Source organism: Scomber japonicus, chromosome 2 (assembly GCF_027409825.1).
Source record: "Scomber japonicus isolate fScoJap1 chromosome 2, fScoJap1.pri, whole genome shotgun sequence".
In the NCBI taxonomy this organism is placed as follows: Eukaryota; Metazoa; Chordata; class Actinopteri; order Scombriformes; family Scombridae; genus Scomber; species Scomber japonicus.
Window position 1 is genome coordinate 35,100,803 of NC_070579.1, and position 19,464 is coordinate 35,120,266.

At 39.0% G+C, this 19,464-nt stretch overlaps 2 protein-coding genes and 1 long non-coding RNA gene across 3 annotated transcripts in view; 2 read left to right on the plus strand and 1 right to left on the minus strand.

Annotated features, from left to right (window-relative positions):
• LOC128368731 (insulin-like growth factor-binding protein 4) overlaps positions 1-4,441 on the plus strand; it is a 17,364-nt gene extending 12,923 nt beyond the window's left edge. The window contains exon 4 of the mRNA XM_053329598.1: positions 757-4,441. Coding sequence (XP_053185573.1) covers positions 757-894 — 138 coding nt within the window. The 3' untranslated portion in view covers positions 895-4,441. The remainder of the gene's footprint in view (positions 1-756) is intronic.
• Positions 1-7,991, minus strand: part of LOC128368775 (uncharacterized) — a 21,969-nt gene extending 13,978 nt beyond the window's left edge. Inside the window, exons 1-2 of the long non-coding RNA XR_008321987.1 lie at positions 7,910-7,991; positions 6,227-6,364 (exon numbers count right to left, since the gene is read on the minus strand). This is a non-coding gene — a long non-coding RNA (uncharacterized LOC128368775). The remainder of the gene's footprint in view (positions 1-6,226; positions 6,365-7,909) is intronic.
• LOC128368648 (SWI/SNF-related matrix-associated actin-dependent regulator of chromatin subfamily E member 1-like) lies at positions 7,220-18,964 on the plus strand. The gene is made up of 11 exons (XM_053329507.1): positions 7,220-7,387; positions 8,103-8,156; positions 8,480-8,523; positions 9,243-9,347; positions 10,203-10,283; positions 10,620-10,751; positions 10,974-11,145; positions 16,595-16,767; positions 16,878-16,979; positions 17,425-17,686; positions 17,777-18,964. Exons 2-11 carry the CDS (start codon positions 8,150-8,152, stop codon positions 17,980-17,982), a joined length of 1,284 nt encoding a protein of 427 aa, XP_053185482.1. The 5' UTR covers positions 7,220-7,387; positions 8,103-8,149; the 3' UTR covers positions 17,983-18,964.
• Positions 18,965-19,464: the final 500 nt, after the last annotated feature.

Below are 19,464 nucleotides of genomic sequence, written 5' to 3' on the forward strand. Positions count from 1 at the left end.
CTGGACAGACAACATAGAATTTAGCTGCTATATGTCCTACTATATTCACCAGCTAGTTAGCGTGTTTTTTTTAGGGTTTCTTTTTTACTGTTTGAGCTGAAAACAGTTGCCTGCCTGATGAGAGCTGTGAGAGTCAACCAAAACAGTGACGTTGCCACCAGTAATATCAAAATATTGATTTAAGGAACTGAAGGGAACTGCTGAGTCTGTGATATTTCTCTATGGACTTCTCACTACAAGCAACTCCTTTTAAATTATATTTAGTCATATGAATCAATTTTTAATATAAAAATATTGATAAGAGCAGCTTTAATATTTACATATTATCAAAACATTACCTTATATACACATCCAGCTGACACGGAGCAACATTAGCATTTAATTTGGATCGTATCTTTAGCCATCTGACAAAAAAGTCCAACACCCACTGTCTTTTAATTTGGCTGCTAAATGCTCCGCTATGTTAGCTAGCGTTTTCAGTGTGCTGCTTGGTGCTGGACAGGCAGTGTGAAGTGGGTTTTTTGACTGTTTGAACTGAAAACTGTTGCCTGTACTTGCCTGATGAGAGCCAACCAAGTATGAAGTTGACACCAATAAGACGAAAATATGGGCTTGTCAGCACTATTACATTATATTCAGTCATGTGATCCATTTTTAACATAGAACTATTAAAAAGAGCGGCTTTAATATTTGCACCTTTGTTTAAATGAGCTGTTATAATCAACTAAAACATTCTATATATCTTCATGCCCACAGTGTCATCCTGCACGTGATGGCCAGCGGGGAAAGTGCTGGTGTGTGGATCAGAAGACGGGCATGAGGCTGCCGGGGCCATTGGAGCTGCGAGGGGATCTGGACTGCCACCAGTTAATGACGGCTACTCTGAGGGATTGAGAAGTGAGGAGTGGCAGTGGGGGTGCAGGACCAGCTGAATTGAACTGGTGCTTATTAGTAGAACTACACAATGGAAAGGACTTCGCCCTAAAGTCTCACTTCACCTGAGGCCAACGGTACTTGAGCTTGCGCAACAAAAAAGAAAAAAAAACAGAAACCATTGAATTGAGTTCTTTTTGCTATTTTGTTTCTGTGTATGAGAGTATGTGATCTCTATGAGTCTTTTGAGCACTTGTTGTGTTTGTTTCTACTATGTGAACTTAAGACTGATAGTCTTCAGACACATCTGCTTTAAAGTAACAGGTGGCAGGAGAAAAAAAACCTTCCACAGATAACAGTTGTAGTTGTGATCATTGTTAGCAAAATGTTTGGTATTCTTTAGTATAATTTTAGCAGAATATTCTTGAAGTGACATAAAAATGCATCAATCCAACCAAATCAGACCTGAAATAGACTTTCTGAAGCACTAGATCATCAAAGAGTCTTAATCAACAGTGTACCAGTTTTGCTTCCACACACTTTGTGTTATTAATTGTAACAAGAGGCTCTTCTTCTAGTGTCCTATAGTATCTGTCGTTACCCCATCCATCTGGTAAGGAAGTTAAAACCAACCATAAAATGTGTTTGCAAACACAAAGTCTAGTTCAGTGACGACAAAAGAGCAGCAATAAAAGATGGAAAGAGAACAAATAAAATGAAACAGAAACGGGTGACAAAAGGAATGCAACAACCCTCCCTGCCTTGAGTTACCAAATGATAAGCCATAGCTTTTCATCACAATCAACATCGAGACCAAAGTGAAAAGTGAGATTAGTTTGGAAAAACTGTATCTGAGAGCCCAGAATAGATTTGCTTTATCACCCTGTTGTCAACTCTGCACCCCCCCCCCCCCCCTCTTTGCCAGCAAGCTCTTTCTAGCATTGTGGTCCAGAAGGACTGGAAGAGAAGCTGGGCTAGAAACTCTGTATACTGCTGATAGGATAATCTTATTTCTCCAGCTGGTGCTGAGATGCCAGTGTGACTTGTGTTTGTATGAATATGCTTCAACATACAGGATTTCTCTCCAAACAGACTGCTTGGCAGAACTTTGGTGGTGCTATATACTGATTGTGCCAAAATACAAAAAGAAAAAAAAAAAAGGCTTCTGCACTTTTTTGGGCATTGTTTTTGGATTGGAACAGAAGACTGGGATTTTTTTCAGGAGCGATTAGCATCAGCGAGTATGAGGATCACCTATAGGTGTGACCATCTGCACTAGCCGGTTGTGTTTTCAATGTTATTGTCAAAATATGAAAGACGACGTCGCACATTAGCTTTGCACTATCACTGCAGCTGACTGGCTTGTGTGTCTCATTGGCCAGTGTTGTAAAATCGCAGGCGTTATGTGTTGGAAGAAGAGTGTAATAACCTTTAATGATTAAGCTACTGGCAGCATAGCAACTCCGATCTAGCTTGAAACTCTGGTGTGGCTGTAAAGCTAACACACTGGAATTTCATATCACACTTAACCATTAAAAGGAATGTTTTACCAGTGGAAGTGACACAGCTACTCATCAAATACTTTAGTTAGCGCAGGTGAGGCTGGTAACAGTCTTATAACAATGTGATTGTGCAGGTTTAAGACTGCTGTTTGTCATCACCAGACATGCACACACTGCTTTATCTGTCCCCTGGGAGACTTCTTGGTCATTAATTGACTCAAGCAACAAATTCACCTTGTGTGATGGAGGGGTTTTTTGCTGTTTGTGCCTGGGTGTTGCAAGTCCATTCCCACACAACCTAACAAACCACTGGTATGTTGGTATGTGGATCACAATGCAGTCGTATCAGAGATGTTGAAACGAAAAAAGAAAAAAAAAAGATCAAAATGAAATAAGATCATTCACAGCAACTATTACACATTATGTTTTTTTGTTTTTTTTCTATGTCTCCACACTCTGGTTTTACCTCAACATCAGTTAAGCTATAAACATGACTATTTGTGCACAACACACTGAAGGGAGGTTCATTCAACTCAACACAGAAATAAGAAAAAGTGCCATTATTATGATGTTGAATTCAATTGTTTTCTTATTTGCAGTAAAAACATGGATATACAAATAAAATCGAATCATTTTGATACTTCCTTCATTTGTTTAGTGTGCATCTTCATGAGCTCTCCCCAGTAATCTCAACCTATCTTGGGGACAGCTGACGTGATTGGTCCATTCCCAAAATCAATTAGACAAATTGCACCCTTAGCAGCACATCTTAAAAAAAGGGTGTCTGTTCATTTCTGTAAAAAATAAAAACAATCTCCTCCATTTATTTGTACACATAAAATGTAAAAATGTGTTTTCTTTTTAGTGCACTTTGGTCTAATTTTGCTGCAAAACTCACTTCTCAAGAATTACAATATATATTTCCATAGATGCACATCATGTAAATAATGTTTAATCACAATAAACAATTTGAAGAAAATATGATCAAAGGTAAATTCTTTTCTCGTCTGTGTGTTGGCCCTGTTCTATTACTCTGTCATATGTAATGTTAACAAGCTCTCAGTCACAATTCTTTACTTGGGTTATCAATTATTTCATCTGCAGCACCTGTGAAGAATCCAATCTAATCACTGATGCCAAGGATCAATTCATAACCTCTGCCAGAAACAGCGTATTGTCATCTGATGAGCAGTTTTTACTTGTCACTAAACCATATCCAAAGGAAGTTCACTAAAACACAGACAGGAGGATGGAAGATGGTGTGGGTGGAGAATACTTGCTACGGCTTAAAAATATCAAAAAAACTAATCTTTCCAAAGACTGCGAGCAAAGTGGAGACATCAGAACTATTAAGTGGACTGCATGCACACAACAACAGTTCCAGCAAAATCCTATCTTATCATCCATCAACTAATGAAGTGTTACTAAACACATTCACACACATTTCTCTGTTAAATAGTCTTAATCTTTGAAGGGAGAAGGCAAATGGTTCTGGCTTTGATTTTTTTTGTAAAGGCCTTCTAACTGCATAAACTGTGTATTTAAGCTATAGTATGTTTCTTGATCTCTAACTTTGCTGTACTGAACTGTAATTTGCATTTCTTGAGAATAGACTGTTCCTGTTTGCCTCTGATATTATCTGTTCATGTGTAGAAGATATATATGAAGTAATGTTTGCATGCATAGCAACGGTCCGGGGAGTTAGAAACAGCTTATGTCTTGTGTATCTTGTCCACGACAGGACTGTTATATTCAAACACTGAAGTGATCAAAGAACTGAAATATAGAGTGTCAACCAATGAAATGATCAGTTACATTGTAAATGTTTACCTGATAAAAAAAATGTACACATTGTAATACGACAATTAAAACTTTAGAAACTACCATGTTGTTGTGGTCATCAGTAGTAGTTAGTTTAGTTTCTCATTGATATGTATGATATGATTGTATATGTTGTCCTATAATTAAGAAGAGATTACAGCATGTAAATGTAAGATATGTTTTTGAACAGTGTTTTTCATTCAACTTTAAGATGTTTATATAAAAATGGTTGGGAAAAGCTTTAAATCAGGGGTGTCAAACCTATGGAGCAGGGTCCACTAAGAGGTCCAATCCGGCTTGATGGATAACATTACACATTTGTGAAAATTGCAGTACTTCCAATATTTTCACTCACCATTCAGAATTCAGGTGATCTGCCTATGGACATCCAACCAAGATAACTGACTTGCAATGTGATTCAGATTTAAAGGACACATTTCCTTGATGGGCTTGGACCCAGTATATCAGTATTTCTTACAAAGGTACCTAGATGGTTTATTATAGTAAAGTTATAATATATATATTATATATTATTTATAGGTTATTATGCAATGGTTTTACTGGTCCGGCCCCCCTGAGATCAAATGAGTTTGACACACCTCCTTTAAATGATAAATATGAATGAGTCATTGTTTACAGACAAAAAAAATCAAAAATGAATTTAATGGTGGTGCCTCAGTAGCTTAAAGATTAAGACTCACACCACATAACTGCAGCATCTGCTGTTTGATTGCAGCCATGGACCTTTGTTGTATGTCATACGCCCATCTCTGCCCCCCAACCTCCACCTCCACTTCCTGTCTCTGTGTACTTTCAAACAAAAATGGAAAATTCAATTTATTACAGCCTTGCCCACATCACACACTACTTATTTTGCAGGCTGCATATTTTGATATTATTACTACTATTTACCTAGTCTGAACATGACTATATTGTTGATGAGTTTGTGTTTTTTTGTTGTATTTTTTAGCTGTTATTGACAGTAAATGATCTGGTGAATTAGAATGTACTGTGTGGAAGTTATTGTTTTATTTATTTGACAAGTTTAATGTTGAGCTGTAAAATGTTCACTGCAATATTTTCATCACAACTCTTTAACTAAATAAGGGATTGTTATGAAAAAAGTTTGTTTGGGGCATTGTGACATCCTGCTGGTTAAAACATCGACCACATGACCGCAACTTCCACAGTTCAATTCCACCTGCTGACCTTTGTTGCAGGTCATTCTTATCTCTGTCTTTGAACTATACAATAACAAAAATTTCAAAAACTATCTTTAAAAAAGAAAGTTTGTTAAAGTAAAAAATGAATATAGGGTGATATATTGTTATATCATCCATTATTGTTCAGGCTGTAGCAATTCTAGAAGCAGTTTAGAAGTGTGTGACTATTTCTGAATGCGTAAATGTGATTTGTCAGCAGAGTGTAATAAAACACTGTAAACCAAAAGCTACAGATACAGTAGATACTGTGATCTACATGTATGAGAATACTTGAGAGTCTCCTTGCTGCTTACATCAAAAAGGGGAAATTACAATAGCAGTTTTATACATAAATGTTGCTGCATTTTTTAATTTTTTTATTGGAATCCAGCATCACGTGTTTCAAAAATCCCTATCGTGATCACTAGTTTGACAGGCAGGTTAATGATAATAATCAAGGCATTTGTCCAAGGAATATCTTTGGAATGATACATCATAATAATCTGACTGCGGCAGCGTCTAAAAATACCTCCACCATCCACCACCAGAGTAAACTTTCAAGTCTGCTTAGTTCCAGTGCCTGAGTCTATTTTGGAGAGCTCTACAGGCTTAAGAACTGGATCTGAATCTGCATTACAAGAACAGCCTTACGGGTTTTCCTCTGATTGATTCAAAATGTCACAGGCCCTGTTCTGCCCCTGGGCATCCACAATCCTACAGCTGTGCCTGGGAGGCCCTGTGTGTGTATGTGTGTGTGTGTATGCACGCGCGCACGCATGTGTTAAGACTGCACAGTAGCTTACAGGAGGCATGTGACCTTCACCCTACCTCCAGATGAACTCCATCACAGGTGTCCAACAGTTAAGAAAGTCTTGTCCATGCCATGTGTGGAATCCACTCCCCGTCCCATCCATAGATCTCTCCGCCAGCGCCCAGGTTGAATGAAAAGAAGACGAAGCATCACACCTGGTGATGAGATCACAACAGTGTCGACATGCATATTATACAGGGTGCAGGTCAAGCAGAAATAGAATAAGCTCTCAAGTGTGCAGTGTAAACAGAAAGAAACAGGATCACAATGAACACAATCAATTAACAAATCCAAAACAAGTAGTATTCAGGTTGAATGGGCAGTGATGTAGGCTAAATCCTGCAGGCTTTGGGTTGTTATCTTTAGGCAACACACTATTACAACTATTGACCTGAGCGGCTCTCGAACAATGTGAACAAGAATGCAAAGTATTTCAGTTCTAACAACAAGGGAGCAGTGAATAGAGCAACCTTGATTTTCTCAAAAGCTTAGTAGTCTGTGAAGCATGCATAATGCAACTTGTATGGTGACATAATTAATCATTCCAACTTCTAACACCCTATAGATAGAGATTATTACCTTTTACAAAAGAGTGAATGCAAACTGTAGAGCATCTGCAATGACATACACATTTGAAATGAGGTGATGTATTTTGCAGTCATAGTAACCATATATGTCAAGTTTTTGCCCCCTATACACCTCTGGAGTAACCAGGCTATATTCATTTCTGACATGAGTTGTGATAGTGCACATCTGTAACACATCTGTAAGCTCTGTGGGTACATAGTGAACTCTTATTTAACCGTGCTGCGCTGTTATGATACCTCGTCTTTCTCTCTGGATGGCTATTCTAGAGGAGAAAGATGTTTCTAGAAAGAAAAAAACATCTGTTTCTGCTGAAATTCACACATTCTGCTGTCATCTCAGTAAAGTGAGAGCTGCAGCACAGACAGTTTGAGAGGCGATGAGCATCAGCGTCCAGGCAAAGCAGTCACAGCTGCAATGAGAGGAGAGAGGGGTGGGGGGGGGTGCAATTCTGGAAGATTCTACAGAAAATCTTACGAGTGGACCCCATTTCATTCGTTTATTGTGGGGACTGATTCTCTGAGCTAGGTTGGTTAGCCTTCCCTGTCAAAGCCACAGCGTACACACTGTGGTGGGGACTAAAGGTTTTTAGGGTGAGTTCGCTGCCCATCACTTTAGTACACACGCTTGCTCGTCACCATCAGAATCTAAGGGGACTTGTATATCTCTAGATGTGTTGGTTTGACTTGACGTTGCATGCTAATAGCCTAATATCTCTTTATAGTATTTTCATTGAGGTAGCTAAGCTAAGCTAGCTGCGTTACCAGCTCGCTAGCCGTCAGCCTACTGAGTATTTTTACGTTAGCCCACACATAAAACCGAATAGTTGCGGTCTAAAAAAAGCATAATTACAATTCCAGTCACCTAATGCATGTTAACTATATGCATTCCTGGCGTTTGAAGCAAAGTACACAACCTTTCGAGACAGCTAACGTTACAACAAAAGTACTGTAGCTTTATTAGCGGCTGCTAGCTATCATTAGCTACCGTGTCAGTTATTGAAGGGTTAGCAGCAGCCAGTGCTAACGTCAACCGCTGCTGCTTTTCACCTATTACCCTTTCCCCTCCTGAAGCATGTCGCGTTAATGTGTTAACAAATGAACGATGTTATTAACAACCTGTCTTTCTGCTGACACGAACTAGCTTCCATATGTGAGCAGCAGTCTTTCCAGACAGGCAGACCGTCGCTCAGTGATACTCATCATCGGCATTTCTTTGTGCTGTTCAATAAACCAGCCTGGCACTACTTTTTCCATCTTATCAATATGTTATTAAAATGCTATCCCACTCTCAACGTGTTTATTACAGAGCCAATGACTGGAGTAGACTGATCCCTGCTGCTCATCACTGCAAAGATGTCAAGTAAGGCACTGGGAGTATTTTAGATGGTTGTGTCAAGCTCTTTGTAGTCAGCTAGGTGATGGTATTTAAATGCATTGGAATACATTACACCTGTTGTTGCCATTATAATAATCACACTGCATTACAATCATGAACAGAGTTCCTTTAGTTCTTTTATTGTGTTATTAATGGGGGGGGGATTTTATATTATATTTTCTCTAGATATACAAAGAAATTAATTTATATGTAGAAGAAAGAAGACATAAGTGACAAATAGTGAGGTTGCATTAGAAACTGCTTGGACTGATGCTGATGTCTCATTTGGACTTTTTCTCTCACAACAGAGAGGCCATCCTATGCCCCTCCCCCTCCCCCTGCCCCTACAACTGTAAGTATCTCTAAAACAAATTTTGCACCAAATTTTAACTGTGCATACCACATTATGCTTTCTGGAGATTTCATTTGAGTACACTTAGGGCTGGGCGATATGGACAAAATCAAGTATCGCGATATATTTGACCAAATACCTCGATATCGATATTGCAACGATAATGTAGAGATGACTCTTGATGCTTTCACTAAATATTTCCATGATGAAATGTTTGATAAATAATCATCGGTAATGTGGTTATAATGACAAAGTGAGTAAAAAGTAAATAACAGAACAGCTAGAAGAGTCTGGTAAGTTCAGAAAAGTACACGTTTTTACAGTAATGCAACATTTAAAAGCAGGAAGAGACAACTCTGACATATCACGATATTACGATAGCCGAAATCTAAGACGATATCTAGTCTCATATCACGATATTGATATATATCAATGTATTGCCCAGCCCTAAGTACACTTAATGCTTGATCAAAAGGTATTTATTTCAAAGACAGCATGTTTTTTTGTAGATGACACAACCCCTGTGACACAGCACACACTGATGTGCTGATACATCACTGCTTCTGTAAAGATGAGTTAGTTTATAGCCCCAGTGTCACTGCCAGTTTTCTTCCTTTTGACAGTCATTGGTTTCTTTAAGTTTCTGTCTCGGGCTTTACTCTCCCTCCTTATTTTATGCCATTTCTCATTTGTGTTTCTGTCTCATTTGTTTCCATCAGCAAATGCCCAACACTACCGGGTTTGTGGGGTACAACCCATACAGCCATCTGGCCTACAACAACTACAGACTGGGAGGGAGCCAAAGCAGCAACAGTCGGGTAACGGTATGAATGTTAACATTGAATAAACACGTTGAGTGAAAATGTCAGGTGGACTCAGTTGGAGATATTTAAAATCTGTAGTTCAGTTTGCGCAGCTTGCTCGGTCAAAGCAAAACATTGCAGAACCCTCTGTGAGCATCAGTAGCATTGTAGCTTTTCACAAGGTCAATCAGTGTTTTGTTTGAATGAGACAAGGTGTATTTTTTGTATTTGCACTGTTCAAAGAACAGATGCTGAAAATAAATATATATTTTAAAAAATGTCATTCCATTCTCGAGACTAAATCTTGATCTTGAATCTGAAATGCGTATCATTCCAAACTCCTCTGCTGCCTCCATCACAGTTACAGACTGGCTTAAAAAGTCCCATCTGTGTGTATTCAAATACCACCTGCCTTTCAAAGTCTGCATTTCTGACAGCCATGTTAAGTAACCCATGCCATCAGTGTTGCCATGGAATTACAGACTCGTTGCTCGGCATGGCTCTGGCTGCTGAGCAGTAATTCAGTCGCTGCATGCAAGCTGTGGTTGGCTGACTCTGATAATGACATTATGTCTCGCGGTGGGCAAATCTCAGCTTAAGTGAGATTTTCTTTCTTTTTTTTGCACAGTCGACGCTATTCCATTGTTCTCTGTGGGGTTCCTCACTTGTATATGGCCTCAAACTGTCATTAATTAAATCAAGTTAATTGAACTGATAAGAAATTACTTTGATGCATCTTGCATTTGAGTCCAAGTACATTTCTTTGTGTTTTCATGTCAAATTCCACAACCATGCACCTACAAATGTGTTTAAATGGTTGCCTGATCACTCAACAGCAACCATGTCTTAAGATGACTCTTTTTCTTTCTTGACCAGAATTCCTCAGGAATAAATATCCCAAAGCCACCCAAGCCACCTGATAAGCCATTGATGCCATACATGAGATATAGTCGTAAAGTAAGTACACAGTGTGTAACTGCTGTCTTTTGCATCATCATGTGCTCTGTTGGAATGCAGGGATACTTTGATTTGAATATGTTGTATCATCTCAGAATGATTAAGACATTAATTCTGTTTAAGACGCTAATAGTTGTGTATCAAGGTAGATGTAGTTAAATAAAGCTAGGGCTTAACTCAGGACAGTCCACATCACATAGTGGGATTCATCAACTTGGAGATGGAGTTTAAAGCACACGGCCTCCTCTGGTTTGTGACCTCTCTGCAAAGAGATAACCACCTATAGCCCCTCCAACCCAACCCAACCCCACACCCATGTCTGGTTCTCATCACCAGGTTTGGGATCAAGTTAAAGCCTCCAATCCTGATCTGAAGCTATGGGAAATTGGGAAGATAATCGGTGGCATGTGGAGGGACCTCACTGATGAGGAGAAACAGGATTATTTGAATGACTACGAAGCAGAGAAGGTTGGTTGTTTTACAAGAGGGTGTTGATGGGGGGCTTTTTGTGATGGGTGACCAGTAGATGTGTCTCCAACAGTTGTGGGTCCCTCCAGTCATCATTACTTCCTTTTGTAACAGTCATGACTAAACTTTTTCCCCCTATCTTGTCCTAGTTAATAGAACCGAGGGTCCACATGTTGTGTCTGCTTGCCTTCTCTGTCATTCCTGTCATCTCCTCCACCTTAGATTGAGTATAATGAGAGCATGAAGGCCTATCACAACTCGCCAGCCTACCTGGCCTACGTCAATGCAAAAAGCCGCGCCGAGGCAGCTCTGGAAGAGGAGAGCCGCCAGAGGCAGTCCAGACTCGACAAGGGTGAGCCTTACATGAGTATTCAGCCAGCGGAGGATCCAGATGGTAAGGCCACTCAGCCGAATGCTTTGTCTCCCAACGTTTTAAGCACTGTGACAGAGCTGTAATTACTGTAGCACGACCACACAGAGTTGCCAGTCCGCACACCCAGAGACTGTGTTATCTTTTACCCTCCTCCTACACTGCTACAACCATCCACATTTTGGGTAATTTGGTAATTTCTGCTTTTAAGCTGCAAAATGGAACCAAAATTTGTCTTTGTTTTGCACACAGTGTTGACATTTTGTAGGTATTCTTGGCATTGGTTTAGACATAATTGCAAAATTTACATTCTTTTCCCTGTTGTTTTAAAGACTGACGCACACACACACACACGTTAGACACAAGCCAGAAGAAGACGTTTGAGTTACACCCACCTCACGGAAATGATGCTTGTCTGGGGTCTGGCTGGGTTAAAGCAGGAGATAATGACGTAGGAAAATGACAGGAAAACTACAGATAAAACCAATTGCTATTTAGAAACACCCCAGACCATAAAAATGTCAGAGCCTGTATCCCAGCGGGTTGTGTTCTCAAAAGGCTGCACGTAACATCCATTAAATGGGATTTAGCTCTCCAGGTGGCCACATATTCAGAGATTGTGATTTATTAATAAATACAGTCTTAAAGAAAGTCTCTTTTTAGAATAGATTAACAAAACAAGAATAACCAATAAAATGATAATTAAAAGTATACAATAAATTCTCAATAAGTAGAGAGATAAAATACTGATCTGGTCCCTTTTCTATATTTATATAGTCAACTTAAATAATTATCTCTATGATCCTTTTTATATATACTTATACAACTTTTGTGTACATCCTCTTTATGTCTCTTAAACATACATACACAGTGTACATCCTCTTTATGCATACATACTCAATATACATCCTCTTTATACTTACATAGGCAGTGCACATCATTGTTAAACATACATAATCAACCTTTATGTACATCTTCTTTATACATACACAACTAACCTTGATGATCATTGTCCTCCTCTATCCTCTATCCTCTTACATAATCAACACTTACGTACATCGTCTTTATACATTCATAATTAACCTTTTACGCACGTCCTCAACCTTTATGAACATCACCAACACTCATAGAGAGAAAATGAGAAAAACCAAACAATAACAATAACGTCATCATCAGTGAGTTTCACAGTCTTGAGACAAACAAAGGCCCTTACTCATCACTGTATGGAAGTGTTTGATATTCTTACTCAGCTTGAGTCCCATTACCCCACAAATGAATGAAAAACACATACTCTTGAGATTGGTGCGAACAAGTCTTTCGAAGTTAAAGTTCACCCTCCCCACTCAGTTTAAGAACTACTTCTTTTTTTTGTTGTTGTTGTTGATGCTAGGAAGTAAATTATTTCTGGCTGTGTACATAATTTGCACAGTCTTAATGAATAAATCAGATCCATGAACTACAAAGCACGTGTCTTTAAAAACAGCATGTTAGTGTATTCATGATATCCTCCCGGCTCTTTTTTTTTTTTTTTTTTTTTGTAGTATGCAAAATGAGTTGCTTTTGTGCACCCTAACCCACATATCATCCACACAGTAATTCAGATAATACAAGTGAATAAGAGTGTATTATGGTTTTTGACTCAGTATGGGCGTTGTTTTTCCCAGAAGTGCGACGCTCTTTGCCAACTTTGCTCGCATACTGTATCTTGTATGAGGTTTCCTGCTGATTTTGTGGTCTAATGTTACACCCAGAAATTCATTTTCATCTACTCATTCTATATCGACATTACCTATCATCACTTGTACACGTGTGTGTTAATTGTATGATTTTCAAACAGCATAAGGTTTTAAATGATAATTAGTTTTCTGTCAAACCATCATTTTAATTAACTCATTTGAATCATAACCACCTCCAAAGACTGCTGCAGTTCTTCCAATTATCCACAATTAAAACAAATTTCAATATCCTTGATACCCTACATGTCATTTATACCCCCCCCCCCCCCCCCCCCCCCAAAAAAAAAAAACCATTGTGGTCCTAATACAGACCCCTGTGGCGCTCCACAAGTAATAACCATAAATGCTGTTATATAATCACCTATTCTTACAAAGTCTTAAGCTGCTGCCATACACCAGTTTCTCCTCTTTTATTATGACATCAAATCAGCTCACAATGAAAAAAAAAGGCTTGTTTGAGACAGAAGATCAAAAGCAGCTGATAGATCTATCGCGCACAGTTTTAAAATGCATATTTTAAGAAGGCCTTTTTGTGGTTATTTTCAGCAGTCGATCTAACCAGCAAAAGCCTATTTGTTGAAAGTTTATCTTGGGTGAAGTGCAGTCTGGACTGTGTAATAGAGTTAGGCAGACAGGAGAAGCCCTGCCTTTACCTAACGTCTGTAATGCACAACTAAAATAACCTGAAACCACATCCATAATGTAGAAGGACAGCGTTCGGCTAAAAGCAAAGGCTGGAAAATATCCACACATTACTGAGACAATTCTACAGAAAATGTGAATGTTAAATAAGTCTATTGCTCACACGCTACCCTCAGACAGTATTACCTCCCCTGACTGTTTCCTGTTGTGGTGTCAGAGCACCTATGTGTGCACCTTTGAAACTTTCGACGTAGCAGATACGATTCATTTCTGCCCTCTGGAAAGTTTCGAGGGTGCACACACACACACACACACACACACACACACATATATATGGGTGCACACCGGGCTGACGAGTTAAACTGATACCCGCCGAGAGCTCTCGTTACATCACACAGCGGTTAAGCAAAGGCCACAACAAGGACAAAAAGTAGCGTCAAGTATAGTATGTGACAGTGTTTGCAAATGGAAAAATAGAGGGGGAGCCAACTGGTAAACAAAGACAAGAATCTCGTCATTTTTAGAAGCTAAATTGTTCAATGTCTTTATGAATTCATCTAATTAGTCCTTAGATTAAAATGTACAGTACTGTCAAACAGATTAACTCATTATGCTGGTAAATGTATGCACGAATCAATCTATTTTTAACTACTCTATTATTTTATCCATTTAGCTATTTGTAAAACCCTTTTAGTCCAATATATAATAATAATAATGATAATGATAATAATAATAACTTTATTTATATAGTACTTTTCAATAAATAAATAAAATCAAGTAAACATAGAAAGAGCTAAATTGATAGTTCTGATAAAAGTACAGGCAATTAAGATTTTTAAACTTGTCATAAAACAATAAAATCAACAAGATGAAATAAAGATTTAAAAAGAAGAATTAAAAAGATAAAAAAGGATGAGGGGTAAAACTATAACAAGCCCTTTTTAATAAAAGCGAGTTTTAAGAAGTGATATAAAAGATGAAACTGATTCTGCTTGCCTGAGATACTCTGGGAGTTCCCAGACTAAAGGCCAGGTTCTCAGGCAGCATGGAAGCACACAGGACTCCAGTAAGTCTATGATAGAGTTAGGAACCTGACTCAGTAAGGTTTTGAATATCAATAAAATCTTACAATCAATTGTAATACTCCCCAATGGAGAGAAGCAAGGAGTGATGAAACATGATCCATGATTCATTTAAATAGCAATCAGCAAATACTCATATATCTTATTCATTTTCTGATCATTTCATCTTGTCACACAGTACATCTTTATTAAGCCAAAATCCACAAATGTTTCCATAACAACAGACTGTATGTGACTGATGTTTTTAATGCACAGTACATAATGCTCATGAATGGATGTGAACAGCTTGGATTGGGAACCATGACCTTTAACTGACTTGAGGTTAGCTGTTCACAGACAACTGTTCTCCTCACACAACCTACCAATGTCTGAGCAAATAAAAACAGGATACACCAAAATGATATCTCACAGATTCAGCAAGGCCTAAAGCTGTAATCACTGTCAGAACACAGGCTTTTTTCTGAAGTAACCATACAAGTTTTTAAAGCCATTCAAATGGTCTGTGTTTGGTTCTCAATAAAATAAAACAAAAAAACAATTTGAATCCATCTGAAGTTTATTCTTCAACACCGCAGAGTGGAAAAAGTAACGAGGGATGATTATTGTCTAAAGTCACTGTAGATTAACTGTATTTGGATTTGACTTCACTGCACTAGCGTTCTGTATTTAAACAGCAGAGCAGTATACATTCAAGACAAAGAAGAACATTTGCTGGCAAATGAAAATTGCAGACTACATTTCGAACTCTCTGTCCACATTCAGTGAGTTATAATCAACAGCTTGTTCCGTTCACCCGACAATATAGGTTTTGCTTTGCTTAAGGATGTGTTTTGACATAATGGCATATATTTAACTCTTAACGGCTGAAATACATCAGGCACGGACATGACGCGTCATGTAGGCAGGGCGGGGTGTTTTTTTGTGTTTTTTTTTTTTTACCTGCTACACCAGCTGCATCTTTGTTGCGTGTGAGGGTGCCAGCCGAATTTTTCTGAGCAGATTTCAAGTCAGATACTTTGGAAAAAGTAGCGTTTGCCAGTTCAACTCTTACGACGAGCGCCGCCAAGTCTGATATTGCAAAAGTTATGTTTATGGAGGGTTTGGAAGCGAATGCTATTTTAACTGGGAGTGAATTTTTTGAACTAGAGGATCATGGATACACATTGATTCGATTGATTCATTTGAGCGTGCAATGAAAAGAAACCCCACAAGGTTGCACTGCTGAGTTGCATTGCCTCTAGTACAATGAGGTACTTATTTTAATAATTTGAAACAGTTTTTTTTGTTACACACATCTATGTAGTTTTTACTTGTAAGATAGCATAGCTGAGTGTAGAAAATAGAAGGGAAAAAATAAGACAGCTGAATAAAAAAAGAGATGAGTAATGCGATGGCTGTGCAGATGCATGCAGCTTCTGTGGTCAATGCAGCAGCTTCAGTTGATCATAATAGAAGCATTCTGGTCTGCGCTTTGTTTATTTATGTAAGCTGTAACTGTATAAATATTGAGTTTCAATAATCCTGATCAGTCAATCAATCAGACTTTATTTGTGTAGCCCTTTTCATACATAATAATGTAACACAAAGTGCTTTACTTAGTTAAGCACACACACACAAACAGACAGTCCTTGCATACCACCCAGATCCATGCACAAACTCTAAATGGCTGTTATAAATTATGACTCAGTAAAAACAGAAGCTGAAGAAACACCAGAAGTATAAAAATGGAAAAATTCAGAATACTCAAATAAAATAAAAGATGGATAAATACACTAAATAAATAATAAGATAAAGTGAGTAAAAGCAGAGATGTGAGGTGATGTCTGCATTGTCTTGATACAGCAGTACTTGCATCATTTTGTTTTCTTTATCATTTGTGTTCTAGTTTTCTGAAGCTCCTCGTGGTCGTTGGTGGTGACTATGTGACACATCTCCACTCTTCACAGGTGTGTAAAAACGTATCGCCCAAGCCAAACCCGTAAATCCCCCTTTTTATGTGTCTCACGTCCTCAGATTACGACGATGGCTTTTCCATAAAGCACTCGGCCGCTGCCCGTTTCCAGCGCAACCACCGTTTGATCAGCGAGATCCTCAGCGAGAGCGTAGTCCCAGATGTGCGGTCGGTTGTTACCACCGCTCGCATGCAGGTCCTCAAACGCCAGGTCCAGTCTTTGATGGTGCACCAGGTAGGATCATTAGGGTCTTTCTGTTCTTCGCATAACGGTGGAACGTCACGTCGACAGCTGTGTTGATGAAGTACTCACCGTGGTGCCTGTGTGTCTCTCTCGTGTCGCAGAGAAAGCTGGAGGCAGAGTTGCTTCAGATTGAAGACCGCCACCAGGACAAGAAGAGAAAATTCATCGAAGCAACAGAGTCGTTCACGAATGAGCTCAAAAGGGTACGGCATCTTTTAACATCGATCCCGCTCATCGATTCCTCGCACACAAGCTGTCCTTTTTTGCTGGCTTGACCGTACGCTGTGCAGCTCTACGCCTGCCTTACAGCCGCCAGCTGCTGCTAACTCCATCCACATGTTCTGGCAATCGTATAGCTTCCATTGTTTACAATTTGTTGCCCCCATAATAACTGTCATTCTGAAATTAGATGCAGCAGTGTAGCTGGGTGCACTGTGTACTGTACACAACGGGGGGCGCCATTATCCTTTACAGAGCCTCTCAGAGCATCCATCCACACAAGCGGTGCATGTAGTGGAACACTGTTGAAATGTTAAAAACAAACCCACACACACACAACACTGAGCTGAAAGTGAACACATTATGCTTCTCATCACTGTATGCAACTTTTTTTTTGCATTTGTAAAACCTCTTCAACTACTTTTTCAGCTGTGTTGTATGAAAGTGGAAGTGGACATGGAGAAGATTTCTGCAGAGATTTCTGCAGCCGAAGAGGCAGCCCGCAAACGCATGGCAGAACGCGAGAAGGATGCAGGAGACCGAGGTGCTAGAGAAGCCCCCACCTGCGTGTTAGCAGAAGAAGAGAAACACGTCTGCGCAACACATGGCAACAAGTCCCAGCAAAATTCTCTCAGCGAAAGTAGCAACAAGGAAGGCGAGGACACGGAGTCCAATCCAACAGATACACCAGGTGAGCCATGGTGGTATTTATCAGGGACTATAAAGCTGTCTGGCTCAATTTGCTTCATGCGTTTTTTTTCCTTTTTTTTGGCTGACTCAGGGAAGCAGAAGGCCTCAGAGGAACTCGAAGCTCATCCAGGCAGCGAGGAAGGGGCATCCGAGGACAAGGAGAGCGTCCCAGAGGGAGCCATGGAGGAGGGAACCAGCGACAGCAACACGGGCTCTGAGACCACCTCCGCTCAGACAGAAGATGCCCCGACTAGTGAGCCATCAGAGGGGCCCAGCAGGGCCAGACCAGCCCACTGAATCACAACACCTGACCTGCCTTTGAACTGTAAGGCTGTTAAGACGTGTGATATCATCCTCTGATAAACATGTATTGCACAGTATCATCTCATTTTTGTCAAAGCATATGAAGAGCCTTTCAGATGCGTTTTAACAAGCCTGAAGCAAAGATGATGTAAGAAAAAAGAAAAAAAAAAAAAAAAAAGTTAAGCACTTGAAGCCGACAAAGCAATGGTTCTGTTTAAAATCAATGGCTGCTAAGTGCGCCACAAAAGCCCGTGTGAAAGCACTATATTTCATCCATAGGCCTTATTGATCTATGGAAGAAAGCATACAGGCCCTCTTCAGCACATATCAATACATATCTCCTGTCTTATTCTCTAGCACTTCGCTAATGAAGACCGGCCATATTGAAAAAAGCTGTCACATGATACAAACATTGTTCAGTGTTATATTTAACTTTGTCCTTCGTATTGTAATGTCATTGTTGCTTTTATTGTTATTTTTGCATGTTGTGATTTTTATTTAAAAAAATAAGTTGGCATACTTGTGAAGAGTGGAGCTGGGCGACCATCTCCTGGCCAGGAGAATATTTGTTTACTATCTGTATCAGTATTACAGTGACCGTATTGTCTCAGGAGTTTGTAGTCACTAGTAGTAGTTATTTTTTGTTATTTATTATCAGCATTTTTATTATACTTGTGTATTGGTTGTCCTGGGGCCCGTCCCTGTCCCTTCATGCGTATATATATATATATATATATATATATATATATATATATATACATATATCACATGATCATTAATGCTGTACAAAGCTCAACGACTGGTGTTCTCAAGTTTGCTAGCTGTCAATCAAATCAAAAGCAGTACGCTTAGAACATTTCTGTGTTATGATCAATATTTGCAATTTTCAGCAGAAAAACTTTTAAATGTACCGTGATTGTGTACACAGTGTTATGAGGTGTGCTTAAACATGGATTTTCATGTTGTCGTAAAAAACATCTTTAAGAACAGTCACATTCAGTCTTAAAATGAATTTTCTTTTGCATATTTATACCAATAAACTTTTTTACCCTAAACAAACTCTTCATTTCACTTCTTGTCCTGGAATTGTTTGATACATATCTATGAACTAATATAAATGCAAATTTACAGTTTAAAAATGAACAACTCTCTATGAAAGTGCTTTGAATGGTATACTGTGATGGTTGAGCCAAACAATTTGTGCATACAGTAGTGTGCGTGCACTTAACAGGTAAGGGAAGTGGTAAGATGAGAGGGAATTGTTCTGATTTCCTGTTTTTCAGCTTTCAGCGAACCCTAATCCTCCAAAGCTTTCAGCTGTGACAAAAGTCCCTGTTACAACCAAAAAGAATGACTAAAAACTAAAGGTGGATCTGAGCTTTAGACATGATGTTTTTTATGGTTTCAGCTTCTAGATGTAGGAGGATGTAGTGATCAGATTTGGTAGTGCTTTAGTGTACTTGTGAATTATGAACC

Coding starts and splice junctions, on each gene's coding strand:
- LOC128368648 (XM_053329507.1), top strand. Junction 8,524..9,242: donor CTCCCCCTGCCCCTACAACT/GTAAGTATCTCT, acceptor TGTTTCCATCAG/CAAATGCCCAACACTACCGG. Junction 10,284..10,619: donor ACATGAGATATAGTCGTAAA/GTAAGTACACAG, acceptor TCTCATCACCAG/GTTTGGGATCAAGTTAAAGC.